Genomic DNA, 15,518 nt, shown 5'->3' with positions numbered 1-15,518 from the left:
AGACAAAAGGGTTAACAAAAAAATCAGCTTGGGACCATGTTTTGTTATTCCATTTGAAGAAGCTCACAAGTCCAAATTTGTGGGGAGCCCAAGACAAAACCGACTCACTCAACCCCCATGTATTTCAGAAAGCTGATTATCTGCTGCTTTTAAGTTGGTTTTTTGGGGGGCTTGGGGGGTTTTTTTTGGCTGTTTTTTTTAAAATTTTATTTTACAAGATGCTCTGCTCAAACTTGTATAGAAAAGTCAGCAAAGAATTTGTCACATTTCTCCAGCCAGCCCTCTTGAAAATCCAATAAAGGATGTCAACAGCAGGAAAAAATACAGTGTAACAATCCCCCATTCCACCAAATCAGTTTCACACTGTATTCTACTCGTTTCTTAAAAACATATCTATTTGCTCTTATTAAAAAAAAAAAAAAAGGGTACTAATTTTAGGAAACTAGAAACTGTACTTACTACTGACAGCTGAATTTAACTTACAATCATCATCACTCGCTTCTGTCTCCTCGACCAGTGTGCACTCTATTAGAGACAGAACACCTCCTGTCTGTGGAAACAGAGCACAATTCACACAAATGTTATTTATTCCCATTTGTCACAAGGTTTTTTAAACGCTGACACACCTTACTCTAACATTTACATTACTCAGAGCTCTAACAAAGATACATCAATTCCATGATAAGCATTTTTTCCTTAAAGAACTAAACCCAGACAGATTAAATATAATTTTTCTTAATCCAACAGATGAATAGTACAACGTACAAAACTTCTTTCACTTTTACCACACTCTAATTTATGTCACACACAGACTTGTTCACAAGTTCCCAAAAAGTTAACAAGAATTTCATCTTCTGAATTTAAGTGAAATACGTACAAGATTTTTTAAATTCTCTATTTATTTTGCAGAAGTACTTGAACTATTTAAGAGGTGCAAAGTGAGAAAGCATATGAACCTTAATAAGCTCTTGGTATGTCAAACTAAAATTCTATTCAACATAATCCACTCTGTGAACTACCAACATCTCTTTATCCACAAGCCAGCACTACGAACGCCTGATTCTCAACAAATATAACAAGATTGTTCTTAGATGACATTTTAGTTTAAGAGAACATGCTGTTCAGGAAAACAGAATTGACTTTGAAAATTAATTTTATTAGAGCTCTGGAAAATGCAGGGTTGTACTGGCTGATTTATGCACTGAAAACTGACTTAAATTCAGTGCTACATACACTGAATTTATTCACTATTTCAAGCAAATAGATACATCAATGCCTTGTTTCTAATCCCCAGTTTACTAGAAGTAACTGGGTCTAAAAAATGAAAATTGGCTGAATTCTGTTATTTGCAATGAAAAGACGAAGCAGTTAAATACTGTGCACCACTCCACTTTTGTTTATAAACACTAACACAAAGCTCATGTTAAAGCCATAAAACAGTAAAGTGTTGAAAGTCCACCAAAGACGTGTTTTCATTTTGCAAATTAAATCATAATATAAAAGTCCATACCTTAAGAAGATGGAGTTTTCCTCCTGAGCTTCTTGTACAAATTAAAAAGTGTTTTGTAAACAAGAAGCATTGTCTTTCTCCTTCTTTCTTCAAAGACAACGAGCCTAGGCGAACTTTACTAAGCTTTCCCCTCTCAACTGAGGGGACCTGGATAAGGGAACCTGGTAAGGAAGGTGCAAAGTTTACTATGTTATAGTAATATTTAGTAGGCAGTGCGCAGGTTGTTAATTCATTGAATACTATTACATTAATTAATGCAACCCTTCATTCCAGTATCCATGTATTATCAGTGTCTCTTTTAGGCACAAGTTAATCACTCTTGCATTGCACAAGTTCCCTTTGTTTCTTATCATAAATACACTCAAACAAGTACAGTCTAGACTAACACTTGTGTAAATGGCAGGATTAGATCTAGGGCTGATTAGGCAATTAAACACACTAAGAGGACACCGATCAGAAAATGTAGCTGAACAGCAAACATCACTTCGACAGCCACTACACTTGCAAAAGACAAGGCACTTCCAAGCCAAAGAGACAGAGAATGGGAACATGTTTTGAAGGAAAAAAGTTTGTGTATATGTGTGTGCCTGTGTGCAAGAGAGATGGAAATGAAGCACATTTCTTCTTCTTATCTTGTACTGCATAACTGTCAGTGCTCCACAGCTCATCTGAAATGTGTTACCAGTAAAACACTCCCGAACTAAATTGAACCTGCTTACATAAGCCTGAATTTGTGCTTTGCAGAGCTCCAGGCTGGGGACAGCTCTACTTCTCTGCTGTTTCACGTCTTAGTCTCTGACCAACTTTTCCACATTGATACCACCATGTGTATCACCTCCAAATTAGGAGCAGGAGTTAAATTTGGTGGTGAAGTGCAACTCCTCTGTATATTAAACAGAAAGACTTCTACCACACAACGTGCTGTTAGCAGACAGGGCAGCCAAGAGACCCTCCTAGTCTCATTCCCACACATCGCTCCTCACTATTACCTCTACACTGGCTCATGTCTGGTTCCAGCATCAGGTACTAATACAGCCTAACCAGCAGGAAACTAATTCTAGGAAGAGGCAGCTGACTTAGCTCCCTGATAGGAGAAAGGTCCAAAAAGCACCAAAAAACTGATGATGCAAAGGGAGCTTCATAGCAGAACAAGCAGGAGGAGAAGGCTTTGACCTGCCTCTTCCAGATACCAACTAGCACAGCTGCATCAAAGCTCAAAGTAGTGGCAGCATCCTGACACAATGCCAGCCTGACAGAATTATCCATTAAATATTAAATTAGCAATTCTTACTCTATGTCGTCAAAAGAATTACAAGGTTGCATATGCAGACTTAAAGTATCAGAGAAATTATAGTAACTGAGAAAGCTGATATTTATCTACATTTTTTCTACACTTAGCTCTCTCTAGATGTTTAATTAGCCTTAAGTTATTAATATGTAAACTTCTACTGACAGGGGAAAATACACAGCAGAAAATTTGCCAGAGAACAGTGTTCTCTGACAGACATTTCACATTTAGACTAACGTGTGTAACATGACTTGTGCCACCTAAACAGAACAGTGGAGTGAAGTTGTGCTCTAGAATTTTGCAAAGGAATTTGGAACATTTCAAGTTCACTTACATTCTGACCCAAACACGTAAATATTTATAGGCTGTTGTGCATTTCCCCATGACAAACAGCCAACCTGCCTCAGCTGTGAGAGACAGGGAGGACATCATTTCCATGTGTTGGAACAGTGACTTTTCCACGTTACACTGACTGTCCCTCAAGCCACGTTGCAAGGCCAGCATGTTCAAAACAATTCCCAGACAAAATTCCCAGGGTACTCTTAGTCCTAAAATTCCATCCACACATTTAGGGTAGCAATATTCAATCTGTACACTTTGTTTCTGCTTTGCTTATTAGAGTAATAGTGTCTATATATATTATACGCTTACAGATAGAAGTTTACAGGTAACTTTAGTTAGTTAGTTAGTTTTATTTTCATTAGCAAGCTTACAGGATTAACATACTCTGTTCTGCCATAATGGGCTGAACCTTAAACAATGTTGTTGCATGGAGCTGAAATACTGTTTAATAAGGTAAAACAGAGCAAACCTCTTTCTAAGAGCAGAAAACAGAGTCTGCATTTTCTCTCTGCCACATTTATAGAGAGGAACACATCTCCTACACAAACTGCATGGCTGACACCAAGCAAGGACCTTGGGCATTCTCAGCAGGCTTTAGTGGTTAACAAAACTGGGCATTGGCTCTACCACAGATTTCCTCTTAAGGAAAAAAATGGTCACAACTGGCCAATGTACGGATGCAATGAGCAAGTGAAGCTAATTTTAGAACATTCACTAACAGTATAGTTTGGACAATAGTGTAATCCCAGGAATTTTTATCCAGCCACAGACCTAAGCACTTTCAGCACTTCAGTACTTCAACAGTCACTCTCTCAGCCTTTGCTCAATCTAAGGAATATAAAAGGCTGTGTTTATAAACAAACCCAAACATTTAAAACTCTACACTGAACTGTCTGATTTACCAACTCAGTCTGGCTTTCCCCATGCTGAAGGTTTGGGGCTTGTTACCCTTTTCTTGTTGTTTGTTTTTACTGTGCAGAGGGTTAAACACTGGAAGAGGTCACTCATTCAGGGGGGTTGTGGAGTCTCTGTCCTTAGAAACAACCAAATCCTGACTTGACATGGCAGAAAGCAACCTCCTCCAGCTGGTGCTGCTTTGAGACTGGAATGGATCATTTCCACAACTCCCTTCCCATTTCAGCCATTGCATGGTTTTGTGGTTATGGTATCTTTATCAGCAGAGGTAAATTCACAGCAGCTGATGGCAGAAACATCAGAGTGTGTGCAGGCACTAGAGGGGCTCGAGACGCCCACTTCTTTGGATATCAACAGATTTGAGACTCCCTGCATGTCCTTTAGCCTCACAAAGAAAATGCTCCTCACCTGTTTGTGTGCCTGACTATAAAAACTGTCCCTAAGTAAGAGCCAGGGAAAATCAGACCCCAAGAAACTTGAAGAATTCACAATCTGCATTGCAAAACACTGCCAGGGACAGTTCCTGTGGTCTCAACATGTGCAACTTAACAGAATCAATCTCTTCTTTAAAAAGTAAAGTCTATAACACAGACAAAGTTGTAATTAACATCCACAGGAAAAGCCCAGACAAAGGTAATAACACCTCTCTCCTGCTTTAAGCAGAAAAAGAGGTTCCTGTACCCATCTATGCTAATCAACACAACAAACAGAAGCCCAGCTGAAATTAGAGGAGATGGACATCACTGCCGACATGACCCCACGGTCAGATGTAAAAGGGAAATGGGCTCCATTACTTCATCTGCCTTATTCAGATTTCTGCCCTTGCACAGAATCACAGCTAGTGGATGTTCCACCAGATAAACTGATACAACCTCCTGTAACACACACTCTTGTCCACCACCTTCTGACTGTGTGCCTAGAAGTAAATCGGAATGTAATTTATTTACAGCGTTTGGCCTGGGTCTAACACTCCAACAGCAATTGTTCAGACTGATTCCCACAGAAAAAATTCTAAGTTTTACTGAAGAAACACTGGGTACACAGACAAAATATTACCAGCCAGTCTTAAGGGAAAAACCCCCATATATATATAAACACATATTTTTATTACATATTGTAATAATCTGGGGAAAAAAATCTAAAATTTAATTAAATTTCATGGTACAAGTCAACCTAGGATAATCACAGCCTTATAATTGTTCAGCTGTGCATGCAAAACAACTTGGTTTTTTTCTTAAAGCCATATTAATAACTCTTAGAACACCTCAGAGATAACAAATGCATATATTTAATGAAGAATCAAGTAATTTAATAGCAGCTATTGTAAAAACAGTATTGGAAGTTATTAAAGAAAATTTAATAGTTAATACAGAAACAGCACAAAATGCATTTCAAAATGTATAGAAAGCGTATTAATTACCAGCTGTGATATGGCCCTATTAAATACCAGATGTTCTGCTGAGGTTATCTGGAAAAGGTTTCATGAAGGGATGCACCTAAATTATATTACTACCGTTTCCCGAGTATATTTAATGCTTTTCAGCACAAAGAAGCAAAATCAGTCAAAATCCTACACTACAGATCTGTAGTTACCGTGTACAAACCCAATAACTTGCTTTACGAGATCCAGAATTAAAATATTATATAAATGGGGGGAAAATAAGCAGTTAAAGCAAACACCACCAAGTAGGAATTGTAACCAAATTGCAGTTCCTGGCAAAAACTGTCCCTTATTTAAAATGGAAAAGTTATTCTAGCACAGTTTTTTTGGAACTTAACAACAAATTCCACCCCTGCTATAACTGATTTTCAGCAGAAAAAGTTTCCAAAGCTACCATCAACAGACAGAAAGGGAAAGAGTACTGCTCTTTCCCTGCTCCATCCCCTTGGGAACACAGTCCAGGCAGAATGTGAATGACTGTCCCATGGGGGCTTTGCCACTCACTGCTGCTGATTTTCATGGTTCCTGAAGAGAACAGTTCAGAACTGAGGACCAACCGCAGCCCAAAATTACCTGTTTTCGGGGGATTTTGTGACTCACCCTGCAGGGACCTGGGGCAGGCTCAGGATGCTGACAGTGCCCAGCCTGGCAATGGCAGTGTGACCCCTGCTGCCTTTAGTGCAGTTTTGCATAATTACACGGGCAGTTTTGCAGAGCAATGTCTTACCTTGACGTATAAAGGTTTGGCTGGTATCTAGCAGTATGTCACAGCCCTCCACTATGGTCCTTTCTATGGCCAGGTTCTTACGGATGTTTTCTGTGTCACTCACCTCGTCGTGCATCACTCTGTTGGAGACAAAGCAAAATGCACTTTATCTCCCCAAAACGTGCCTCACACGTGCTGTGTCTGTTTTCACTTAGAGAGCGCAGACACAGTGCATGACCTTCACCACCTGCTGCAGAACAGATCTACCCACCCAGTGCCTCATCACTCCAGAGCAAGTCTCTTGCCTTTTTTCTCTTCTTCTCAAACAATTCTTGTGATCATTTTGATTTTTCAGCAGTGGAGCCAATTTTGCCAGACTTGTTTAGGGACTATTCCTGAACACATGTGACAGATGCCACCGAGCTACAAACACTTCACAGCTGATAGAAGAGAACTTGATCCTTAATGGACTGGGCTGCCACAAACAGGGAAGTCTTGCCTAGAATTGTGTAGAGCACATTGTAGATTTTCTCTCCATGGCTTTAGGGTCCCACTCTGTTCCTGATTCATCTTTACATCTCAATGTACCAATCCCTTCCTCCCTTCCTCTTATTGCTTTCTCTCTCTTATTTCTTCCTCTATTTTTGGGTTATCTTCCCTTCCCTTCCCCCCTCCCTTTTTCCCTTTCCTTTTTTTTCTCTCCCTCAACAACCACATCATTGATACTTCACCATTTACTTTGTCTGATTGTTTTTTTTTTTTTTATAGGCATCCCTCCCCTTACAGAGAAAAATAGAGATTGTTTTTTTCAACGCTGAAATGAACCCAGGAGTTTACATGATCTTGTAGTGATATTTTCCTAAATTGGAACTGGACTACACTTTCTGGAATCTCCTCCTCCCTCAGAACTACATTAAAGGGATGGAAATGAGTCACTTTATTTTATATTTATGCTCTATACTGACTTTATGAGCAGAGAGGATCAGTCTCAGACTCCAATTCTGAATGTTCAGTGATGAATCAGTTGGATCAGCAATGAACTCCGACTTACGAGATGAAGCCAATCCAAAGCTGATTTATCTACTTGTGCAGATCTTTTACAACTAACTATTTTCCAAGCCCATCTTTAGTGAATACTCCAGACACTGAATATTTCTATCCTGGAGTTCACTCATGGTCCCTTTGTTCACAGCAGAAAACTCAGTTTCCCAGAGAGGAGAACCACATTTCCCACTGGGCTGATGAGAGGAACATCTGAGAAAGGTCTGGGGGTTCAGGGAAGAGCTTCATTCTACAGGTTTCCACAGCGAGCATCAGTCCTCAGAATATATCTTTAGTTCCTGCTTATCTTACTATTTGAAGCATATATGAAAGTCGGTTTTCACATCAGCATGCAAAAACTGTAACACAGATAGAGAACTAAGTACTTTTCAAGACCCTGATTATTTAAAATGCCCTTCTCTCTTTAAGCTAAGAACAAAAAACATATTTCTCTATGTAAAGAAAACTGCTCTGTCCATAACCCAGGAGTAACTAGTTTCTACAGTGATTTCAATTCTCCCCTAACCAAAATACAAGAAGACGCTTGTAGATTTAGGTTTGCAAAAAAAAATGAATAAATAGAAGAGACAAAATACTACCCTGGGATATTTTTGTTATTTTTCATTATCTTCTGGTTTAGGTTTCATCCTTTTCTTTAAAATATGTATCTTTTTTAAAGGAGCAAAACCAAATAAAGAAAAACAGGTTTTTCTTTTTAAAACTTTTAATTCAAAATTATCAGATCATAACATAGAAAAGTCTTACCTTGAAAGTTCTTCTAGTTTAGATTTAGCAAATTCAAGGCTTTTTCTCTCAACGTGTTCATGTGGTGTGTGAGCCAAAAGTTCATGAAGTGTTATAATGTATCTGGGAATCTTGAAACCAATACGGTATAATATCAGTAAATCCATATATATCCTCCCTCAATTTTAATAGATTATGAGCATGCAAATTTCTTTTGACATTGAAAATACCAGGTGACCTGTTTGCATTCAGCTAAAATTCACATTGCACAAAAGGAGGTTGAAGAATGTCCAGGATTTGGCTACAGGGTAACAAGGACCCTTCAGAGCTTTTAACCACAGTAAGAAGGACCCTTCAGAGCTTTTAACCAGAACCAAGTGATGGTGCAGCACAACTTGCCTGACACAACAAGAATTATGTAGGAGGAGAGGCAACATTATGCTCAAGTGGAAAGTCATCAGCAATGGCATAATAACACTCCTCATCACACAGGAACAGGAGCATCTCTTCCCTTGACCTGGTTTCAACTCAACCCAAAAAACCCCCCACATACATAAAAACTTTAAAATATAGCACCTCAAAAATTAAAAAAGTATTGTTGCAGGTGCTAATGGCTCCTTGGGCTAATATGAATAACTAGCAGTAACGTAGGTGTCACTGATGCCCCTTTTAAAGTTTTTTTTCTCTATCTGGGTTGCCAATAACTGAGCAAACTGAGGGGTTTCAGTATTCCTCTGATGAGTGAAATGTCAGGTTAAAGGAAAAAGACGCAAAATTATCAGGCCACTGCTTCACAGACATCTTAAAACAGCTCCAAATGTCTAATCCAGGCAGATCACAGTAAAATATCAGGAGGGTAAGTACAGTTTTCAAAACTTTCGCAGTTCACTTTTCATTTTCTAAAGAGTAAGTCACTTGAGAACAAAGAGGGGAGAAAGATACAAAATGTATTCCTAGTGAGATGCTTATGGCTGCTCCAAGTTGCTGTATGTCACCTCTCCATGGACTTTATAATCAGAGGTCCTAAGTCAAGGAATTGGTCCTTGGCAATTTTCCTTGGTGTTATCCTCATCCCACACTCCCCTTCAACATCTGTAAGACTCTGAACAAAAATGAGCCAGCATAGCTGGGGAAGAGATCTCCGCAGGCAGAGTTTTGGTGTAACAACAAAATAAATTAAACTAAACTAATTTGCAGGAGAGTATTTCCAGTTAAGCAAGAAGAGCCTTCAACTGATTATAATATCACTAACATAAAATGAAAATTAAAACCAAATATACACAAGAAATACACAGGGACTACCTGAAACATGGGGTAGGTAAGGAAAGTTTCCAGCATTCGGCCCTCACATGCTGGGTTGGCTTCATATTGCTTCAAGAGTTTGTCAAAATCTCTGTTTTGCTTACAGTTTGCCAGTACTTGTAGGCTATACTGATGATTCCGAACAAATTCTTGGTATATGTTCAGCATTGGCAACAGAATGTCAAATAAGTCAGCTAGAAAAGGCAGAGAAATTACTGTTTTTCCCCAGCTACCCATCTACTGAAATACATTTTTAAAGAAAGTAGTGTTTTCTCTGGAAGTGAATTGCTGTAATCAGTTCTGTTTCCAATATACTGACAATTTAGAAACATTAAACATAGCTCGTTCACCTCCCCAGTGATGGTTGTTCTGATTATCTTATAGTCAGACAGTATGACCAAAAATGTAAGTCGAATCAATGCTTAGGGCAGAGCAATTCTCATATACAGACCATTACTGCTCACATGGGATTCCCACTATACCTGATCTTGTGGTTTTAACTCTGCAAATGCATTCCCTTCAAAAAGGACTTTTAAGAAGTCGTGTCTTTAACAAAAAAAAAAAAAATCTCTACTGAATTTTCAAAAACAAATATGAAACTTATACCCCTATAGAAAATAAAGTAACTTACCTAGAATTAAGGTAGGCCAGTTAGCTATTCTTGCTTTTAAGCCCTGGTGAAATATCTCATGAAGAAACATGATTGTTTCACTGAAAAACAAGTATTTAAACAAACAAAAAGACAATTCTGGTTTTATTTTCTGATTAATAATTCACAGAGAAATATATCTCTTCCTCTTTTGCACTTTGCTAGAAAAAAAACAGAAGACAGTTATTGTTATGTAAATAAGTGCTTCCTTTCATTGCATTGTTTAAAAATACTGGCTCAGTGCTTCTAAAAAAACCATAATATTTGGTGTAGAAAGATTCTAACATTGTATTCATATTCTAACAAGGAAAAGGAAACCTGCCTCATGACTAAAGAACATATTCTATTTCTTAGAAGTTTGGAGCAGACTTGGATGCAATCCCAATCCTGTATCTGAAGTTAAATGCCTCCTGGGTTACTTGAACATGCTCATTACAACAGCACTTGGATGCCTAATGGAAGAACAATTCTTTTTTTGCAGGATATGAAAACACAAGTGAGAGGGAAGGAGACTCCTTAGGCAGGACACCAGAAAATAGAAGCTTTGACACACTCATCCTCAGGGTCTTATCAGGATCTTATCAGGATATGAGGCCACTAAGTCCAGTTTTGCTCTCTTAAGAGAAAAAAGAAAACAGGAAAGGTGAGAGAAAATTAAGAGAACTGCCACACGAGGCACCATCTGTCCTTTTTTTCCTCTGGCAGAGGAAGACACAGAATGTAGGAAGGTAAAGAAGTCATGCTGGTTTCAAACAGCATCACCTGCAGCACCTTTGCCTTTCACCCCTGGAAACGTGGTCTGGCTCAGTGACACCACCTGCACCACAGCAAAAACAAGGGCCAGGCCTCTCTACTGTCAGCTGAACCAGAATGGGGAGGAGCAGTCAAGGAAATCCACAAAAAACCCCAAATAAAAAGCCACAACGAAGTCTCAAACCAAAAAAGAAACCCCAAATTAAACCCCCATACCTGTTGAGGAAAATGCTACTGACGTCGTCGTGACTGATGGGCGGCTTCTTGGAGCTTGCTGCCATCCTCAGGGGCCGCAGAAAACAGTTCACCAGGACATAAAGTTGGTGCACATACTCAGACTCAGCCTCCACCATGTTGAAAACTATCTGGTTCCTCTTCCTCATGCTCTCTGCATGAGGAGAACAAATGTAATCTTGGACAATAGTTTTCCATTTTCTTCTGCATAACCAGCCCCGCATAAAGCTCTGAACCTATAAAGGGATCAAGCAGAAAAAGAAAATAAGAAAAAAAACAAATTACATGACTTATCATAAGCTCTTCACTGTAGAAATAACCCTCAAAATTAAAAGTCTTTGCTTAAAAATAAAAATGTTCACTTATTGATATATAATTGTTCTGTAATTAATTTTTTTTTACATTTCTATTTGTTAAGGGTCATAATTGTTGCCAGGAAACAGACTGTAAAGACATGGCATACATATAAGGGAATCTTTCCCTGCAAGCTCGAGTGTTGTCCCCTTCCCATCAGCACAACAAGGGCGTGCAGGTCCTTCTTCCTCCCCTTACACATTTCTCTTACACTGCAAACGTATCCCGCAATACTTCCAGGTAACACCTTCCAACATAGATTCAATACCATTACTGGCAGAATTCCTAAATAATTTCTTAAACTCAGTTTGCTTTCCATTTTGAACAGATAACACGTGGCATGTGTATTTAAAGCTATGTATCAATATAATGCTTGGTATCAGACACCAAGGCAACAAACACGTTATTCAAAATGACAGATTTTTGGCACTCTTAAAAAGCACCTCTATGTCATGGGAATATCTAAATAAGCACAATATCTATTAAACTTGCAAGTGGATTAAAGATTACAGAAGAGGTCTACATCTGGTCACAGGAAATTTCATTGTGTCTGTGTCCTGATCTTGATGGGAAGATCATTCATCTTGAAAGAGAAGTGCAAAATTTCACTGGTATCAGTTTACTCTGAAAAAACACCTTGGAAAAAAAAGGGCCCCAACTGCCAAAATGACCAAGGTGAAGAACGCAGTGATTTACACACAGATCCAAAGCTCTCTTGCTCCTAAAAGGGGCATTTCCAGCTTCTATGACAATGGTTAAAGGAAAACTCACACCAAGTTACCAGCTCAGTGCTGACCCTGGCTGAGACTGCACACCCCAGAAAAAGAGAGAAACTAGGCACATTCCATAAAGGATATTAGGCAAATACATCATGGGATAAAATGTGGCACTAAAATATATATAATTAAAGAGGTTTAAGTAGGGACTGCGCAAAGGAAGACTTGCTATTTGACTGTACTTTAAAAAAATAAATAAGACTAGACAGAGTAAAATACAGAAGTACACCCCTTATGCCACCCTTCTCCCTTTAAGCACAAAAGAATTCCTTCATGTTTACCTTCTTAATTTTTTTAATATCTGGATCTTCATCTTCCTGGTTGCCTTGATAAGGTCGCATTTTTTCCTTTGTTTTATTCAGCGCTATAATCTGACAAAAGCAAACATTTATGAAAGTCTTCCTCAAGTTAATGAAAGCCTTATCTGGAGAACTAACGGAACAGTAATTTCCCCTTCCCCCAGCCTGTGGAAGGGGCACAGAATGACAAGCACATGTTTGGTGACAGGGACTGGAGCACTTCTCCTCAGGCCATTACAGATCTCTGTCCAGCTGGAAGGGGCACCAGGAATGAGCAGGTTCTCCCCCCAAAAACAACTACTGTGCCCTTTGGGCTTCATCAGCTCAGGACTGCAACAAGGTTTTTAACAACACCCTGTGAATCAGGGCAGTCTGGAACTGTTCTTAACACCATCACATCCAAAAGCCCTGTGCTGGGATCAAACTCAAACCTGAAGGCAGGGAGGAAATTATGCCACCAGTGGCACCCATTCTGCAAAGCAATGTGTTATCCTAAACTCTCTGACAAGAAAAGTAATCCAATCAGCTTAACAGGCCCCAATATTTCTAAGAAAATTATTTATCCACAGAGTCACTGGGAGACCATTACCTATTAACCTCACTGGGTTCTGCCATTTTCACAAAGTACTACAGAAATACTGAATACCACTGCAATGCACACAGCAAAATGCTACAATCCAGTGATTGCCTGGTGGGTCTGGAACACACCTCCGACTTCAGCCTCTCGATCTCCGTGTCCTGGTCCTCCAGCTGGTGCCGGAGCTGGTTGGCTGCAACCTTCTCGGTCTCCACAATCTGCACCAGGTGGATGTACTTCTGCATCAGCACCTCCCGCTCAATCAGGATGTCTGAGTAGCTGGCAGGGAAAGCTTAGGTCAGTAAAAACAGCCAGATACCAGTCTTCATCCCCCCTTATGAGACATGGACAGATAAACACGGCCCCAATGACAAGAAGGCTGCAAAGCCATGTTTGTTTAGCTTAAGCTGTAATGTAAACCATAAGCCACCCAAATCATAACCACCAAATCACCCAAACTGAGAGAGTTTAATATCCTTTTTAGACACAGGTGCTACAGTACCCAGTTTCACAGTGTCCAATTACTGAGAGCAACGCAACTGCATTTTTTATGAGCTTCTAATTCTCATGCTAAGCCCAAGAATTCTATAAATCCAATTTGGTGTATGTATTTTAAGGTCTTTTTCCCTTCTTTTGGGAGGACTTGGGGGAGCATGTAGCACTTCATCAGAACTGATGCTCTCCATCTGCCAGATCTCTTTATGAAAGAATTCCCATCAAAACTGTCATTTTAGCGTGCTAACACATTTTATTCTTTAGGCCATTTTAAGATTACTGATGGAAATGCCTTTAATCCAGTCAGTATCAGGAACTATGGTATCAATGTCTCTTTTAGCTCTTGGGCAGCTCTTTCCTGAAAAGGGACAATATCCCTAGTGCAACTAGATGCCACAGTCAGAGCACCATGTCAGAAATGCTTCTCAGCTTCAGGCAGAGGAGAAATCACTTTCTCCCTATGCAGTCTCTTCACCAGTCTGACCCTGAAGCAACAAAATCAAAATACTTTTCTGCCTCTTACCCCAGGTTTCAGGAAGGTTCTTCCTCTGAGAGTTATGTAACTTTACAAGATAAAGACCAAACAAAACACAGCAGAATGGAGGCCCTAAATCTTTGACAAGGGATCCCACACTATTTTATATCACATCTTTTTTCACTGTGGAGTTTGAGCAATGGATTGAACAGAAGGAATTTTTGGACTGCAAATCTCTTCCTTCTAAATTTCTTCCCACTTGTTATAGCACTCATAAAACAATGAACATTTGCTATTAAATACTGTGAGGCTTTTAAAATTGCAGTAATGTGCATCCTCTATAATGTGGTTTTTCTGTAAATATTTACTTGTATTTCAATCAGTGTTAGTGCACTTATGCACTGGAGGGGGCCAATATTAAGCACAGCTATTGAATTCAACACCTAACCTGGAAAACAAGATTAGATTTAAAATAATTAGAGTAAGTTCCCACAGCTATCATAAAGTAAAAGTTTCTCCTCCTTGTACAGATTATAAAAACAATAAGAAGTAAATTCAATTCTATTACATTTGCTGTTATATTTTGACTACTGCAGAAGTAAACAATACATTGGAAAAAGAAAGGTCAGGGCACCTCTTCCAAGAAGTAAAAAACATACATAGATAAATTTGTCATGAAGCACTCCACTTGTCACTTAGCTGTGCAGTAACAGCAGTGAAGTGTGAGATTTGTTCTTTGAAAGTTTTCAATAATAATTTGTTTTGTGTTGCAAGAATTCTGGGGTTTTTTTCAGAGACCAGAGTACTTCATCTCTTTGCACCCTAAAAAGGCATTTGTACATTCTAAGAAGTGTCTGAGTTAAATACACAGTTAGGACTAATTGCTATACAATTTTATGAAGATAAAAATATTTGTAACACATGTAACAAAAATCTTTATTTGATTTCAAGTTAATATAAATAGTCTTTCCTACCTAAAACCAAATCCAAACAGGTGAAATGCCCTCTTTTTCTATTTATCCTTTTCAAAATGTTCTTAAAGTTTTGCTACTGATTGTTTCCAATACAGAATTTGACGGGTTTCACCTTGGTTTTATTCAAACTGAAGAAAATAGTAGGAAAACAGCAGGACACAGTCTCACAAAGGATGAACTGCTGACACGGGACCCAAGATATTGTTACCTACAGTGCTTTTCTTTCACTTCTTTGTTTCCTCCTTTAAGGGAAGAAACTTAATATATATTTTTCAGTTCCTTTAAAGGCATTAAGCTGGACTTCCACAGCTTTGTTTTACTGGGGAGCAAGAAACTTTGCTCTGGAGGACTGAAGCTTTGTTCTTTTGAGATGTCCTTAGAGCAATTCACCAGGGTGGCTTTCGCTGTCTAAAATGTCAGGCTCAGCCTGAAACCAAACATCTCCTTCACTCCCATAATTAGCAGTATGAAGAAGAGTTGATTTTAAAAGTCTGTGTACACCTACACTAACTTAGAATAGGCGAAATCCATTTTTCTTCTCAAAACTACTGCTGGGAAAGGAAAAAACAGAGGCTTTTGGCATAAACTTCACGTACTTCCAACAGCCCTTTCCATCCATCTCTCTGCATGCCTGAGTGGAGAT

At 39.0% G+C, this 15,518-nt stretch overlaps 1 protein-coding gene across 4 annotated transcripts in view; it reads right to left on the bottom strand.

The window, feature by feature from the left end:
* Positions 1-15,518, bottom strand: part of RASGRF2 (Ras protein specific guanine nucleotide releasing factor 2) — a 117,079-nt gene that overhangs the window by 56,120 nt on the left and 45,441 nt on the right. For 2 of the 4 annotated variants that reach the window (XM_032095774.1, XM_032095775.1), the window contains exons 3-11: positions 13,063-13,210; positions 12,337-12,426; positions 10,908-11,161; positions 9,921-10,000; positions 9,290-9,483; positions 8,009-8,118; positions 6,224-6,342; positions 1,511-1,671; positions 460-550 (exon numbers count right to left, since the gene is read on the bottom strand). In XM_032095774.1, the coding sequence (XP_031951665.1) occupies positions 460-550; positions 1,511-1,671; positions 6,224-6,342; positions 8,009-8,118; positions 9,290-9,483; positions 9,921-10,000; positions 10,908-11,161; positions 12,337-12,426; positions 13,063-13,210 (1,247 nt within the window). The remainder of the gene's footprint in view (positions 1-459; positions 551-1,510; positions 1,672-6,223; positions 6,343-8,008; positions 8,119-9,289; positions 9,484-9,920; positions 10,001-10,907; positions 11,162-12,336; positions 12,427-13,062; positions 13,211-15,518) is intronic. The other 2 variants (XM_032095776.1, XM_032095777.1) reach the window with 1 other exon arrangement.

This window comes from Corvus moneduloides, chromosome Z (assembly GCF_009650955.1).
Source record: "Corvus moneduloides isolate bCorMon1 chromosome Z, bCorMon1.pri, whole genome shotgun sequence".
In the NCBI taxonomy this organism is placed as follows: Eukaryota; Metazoa; Chordata; class Aves; order Passeriformes; family Corvidae; genus Corvus; species Corvus moneduloides.
Note: the sequence above shows the minus strand (reverse complement) of the source record. Positions and strands in the feature narration are given on the sequence as shown.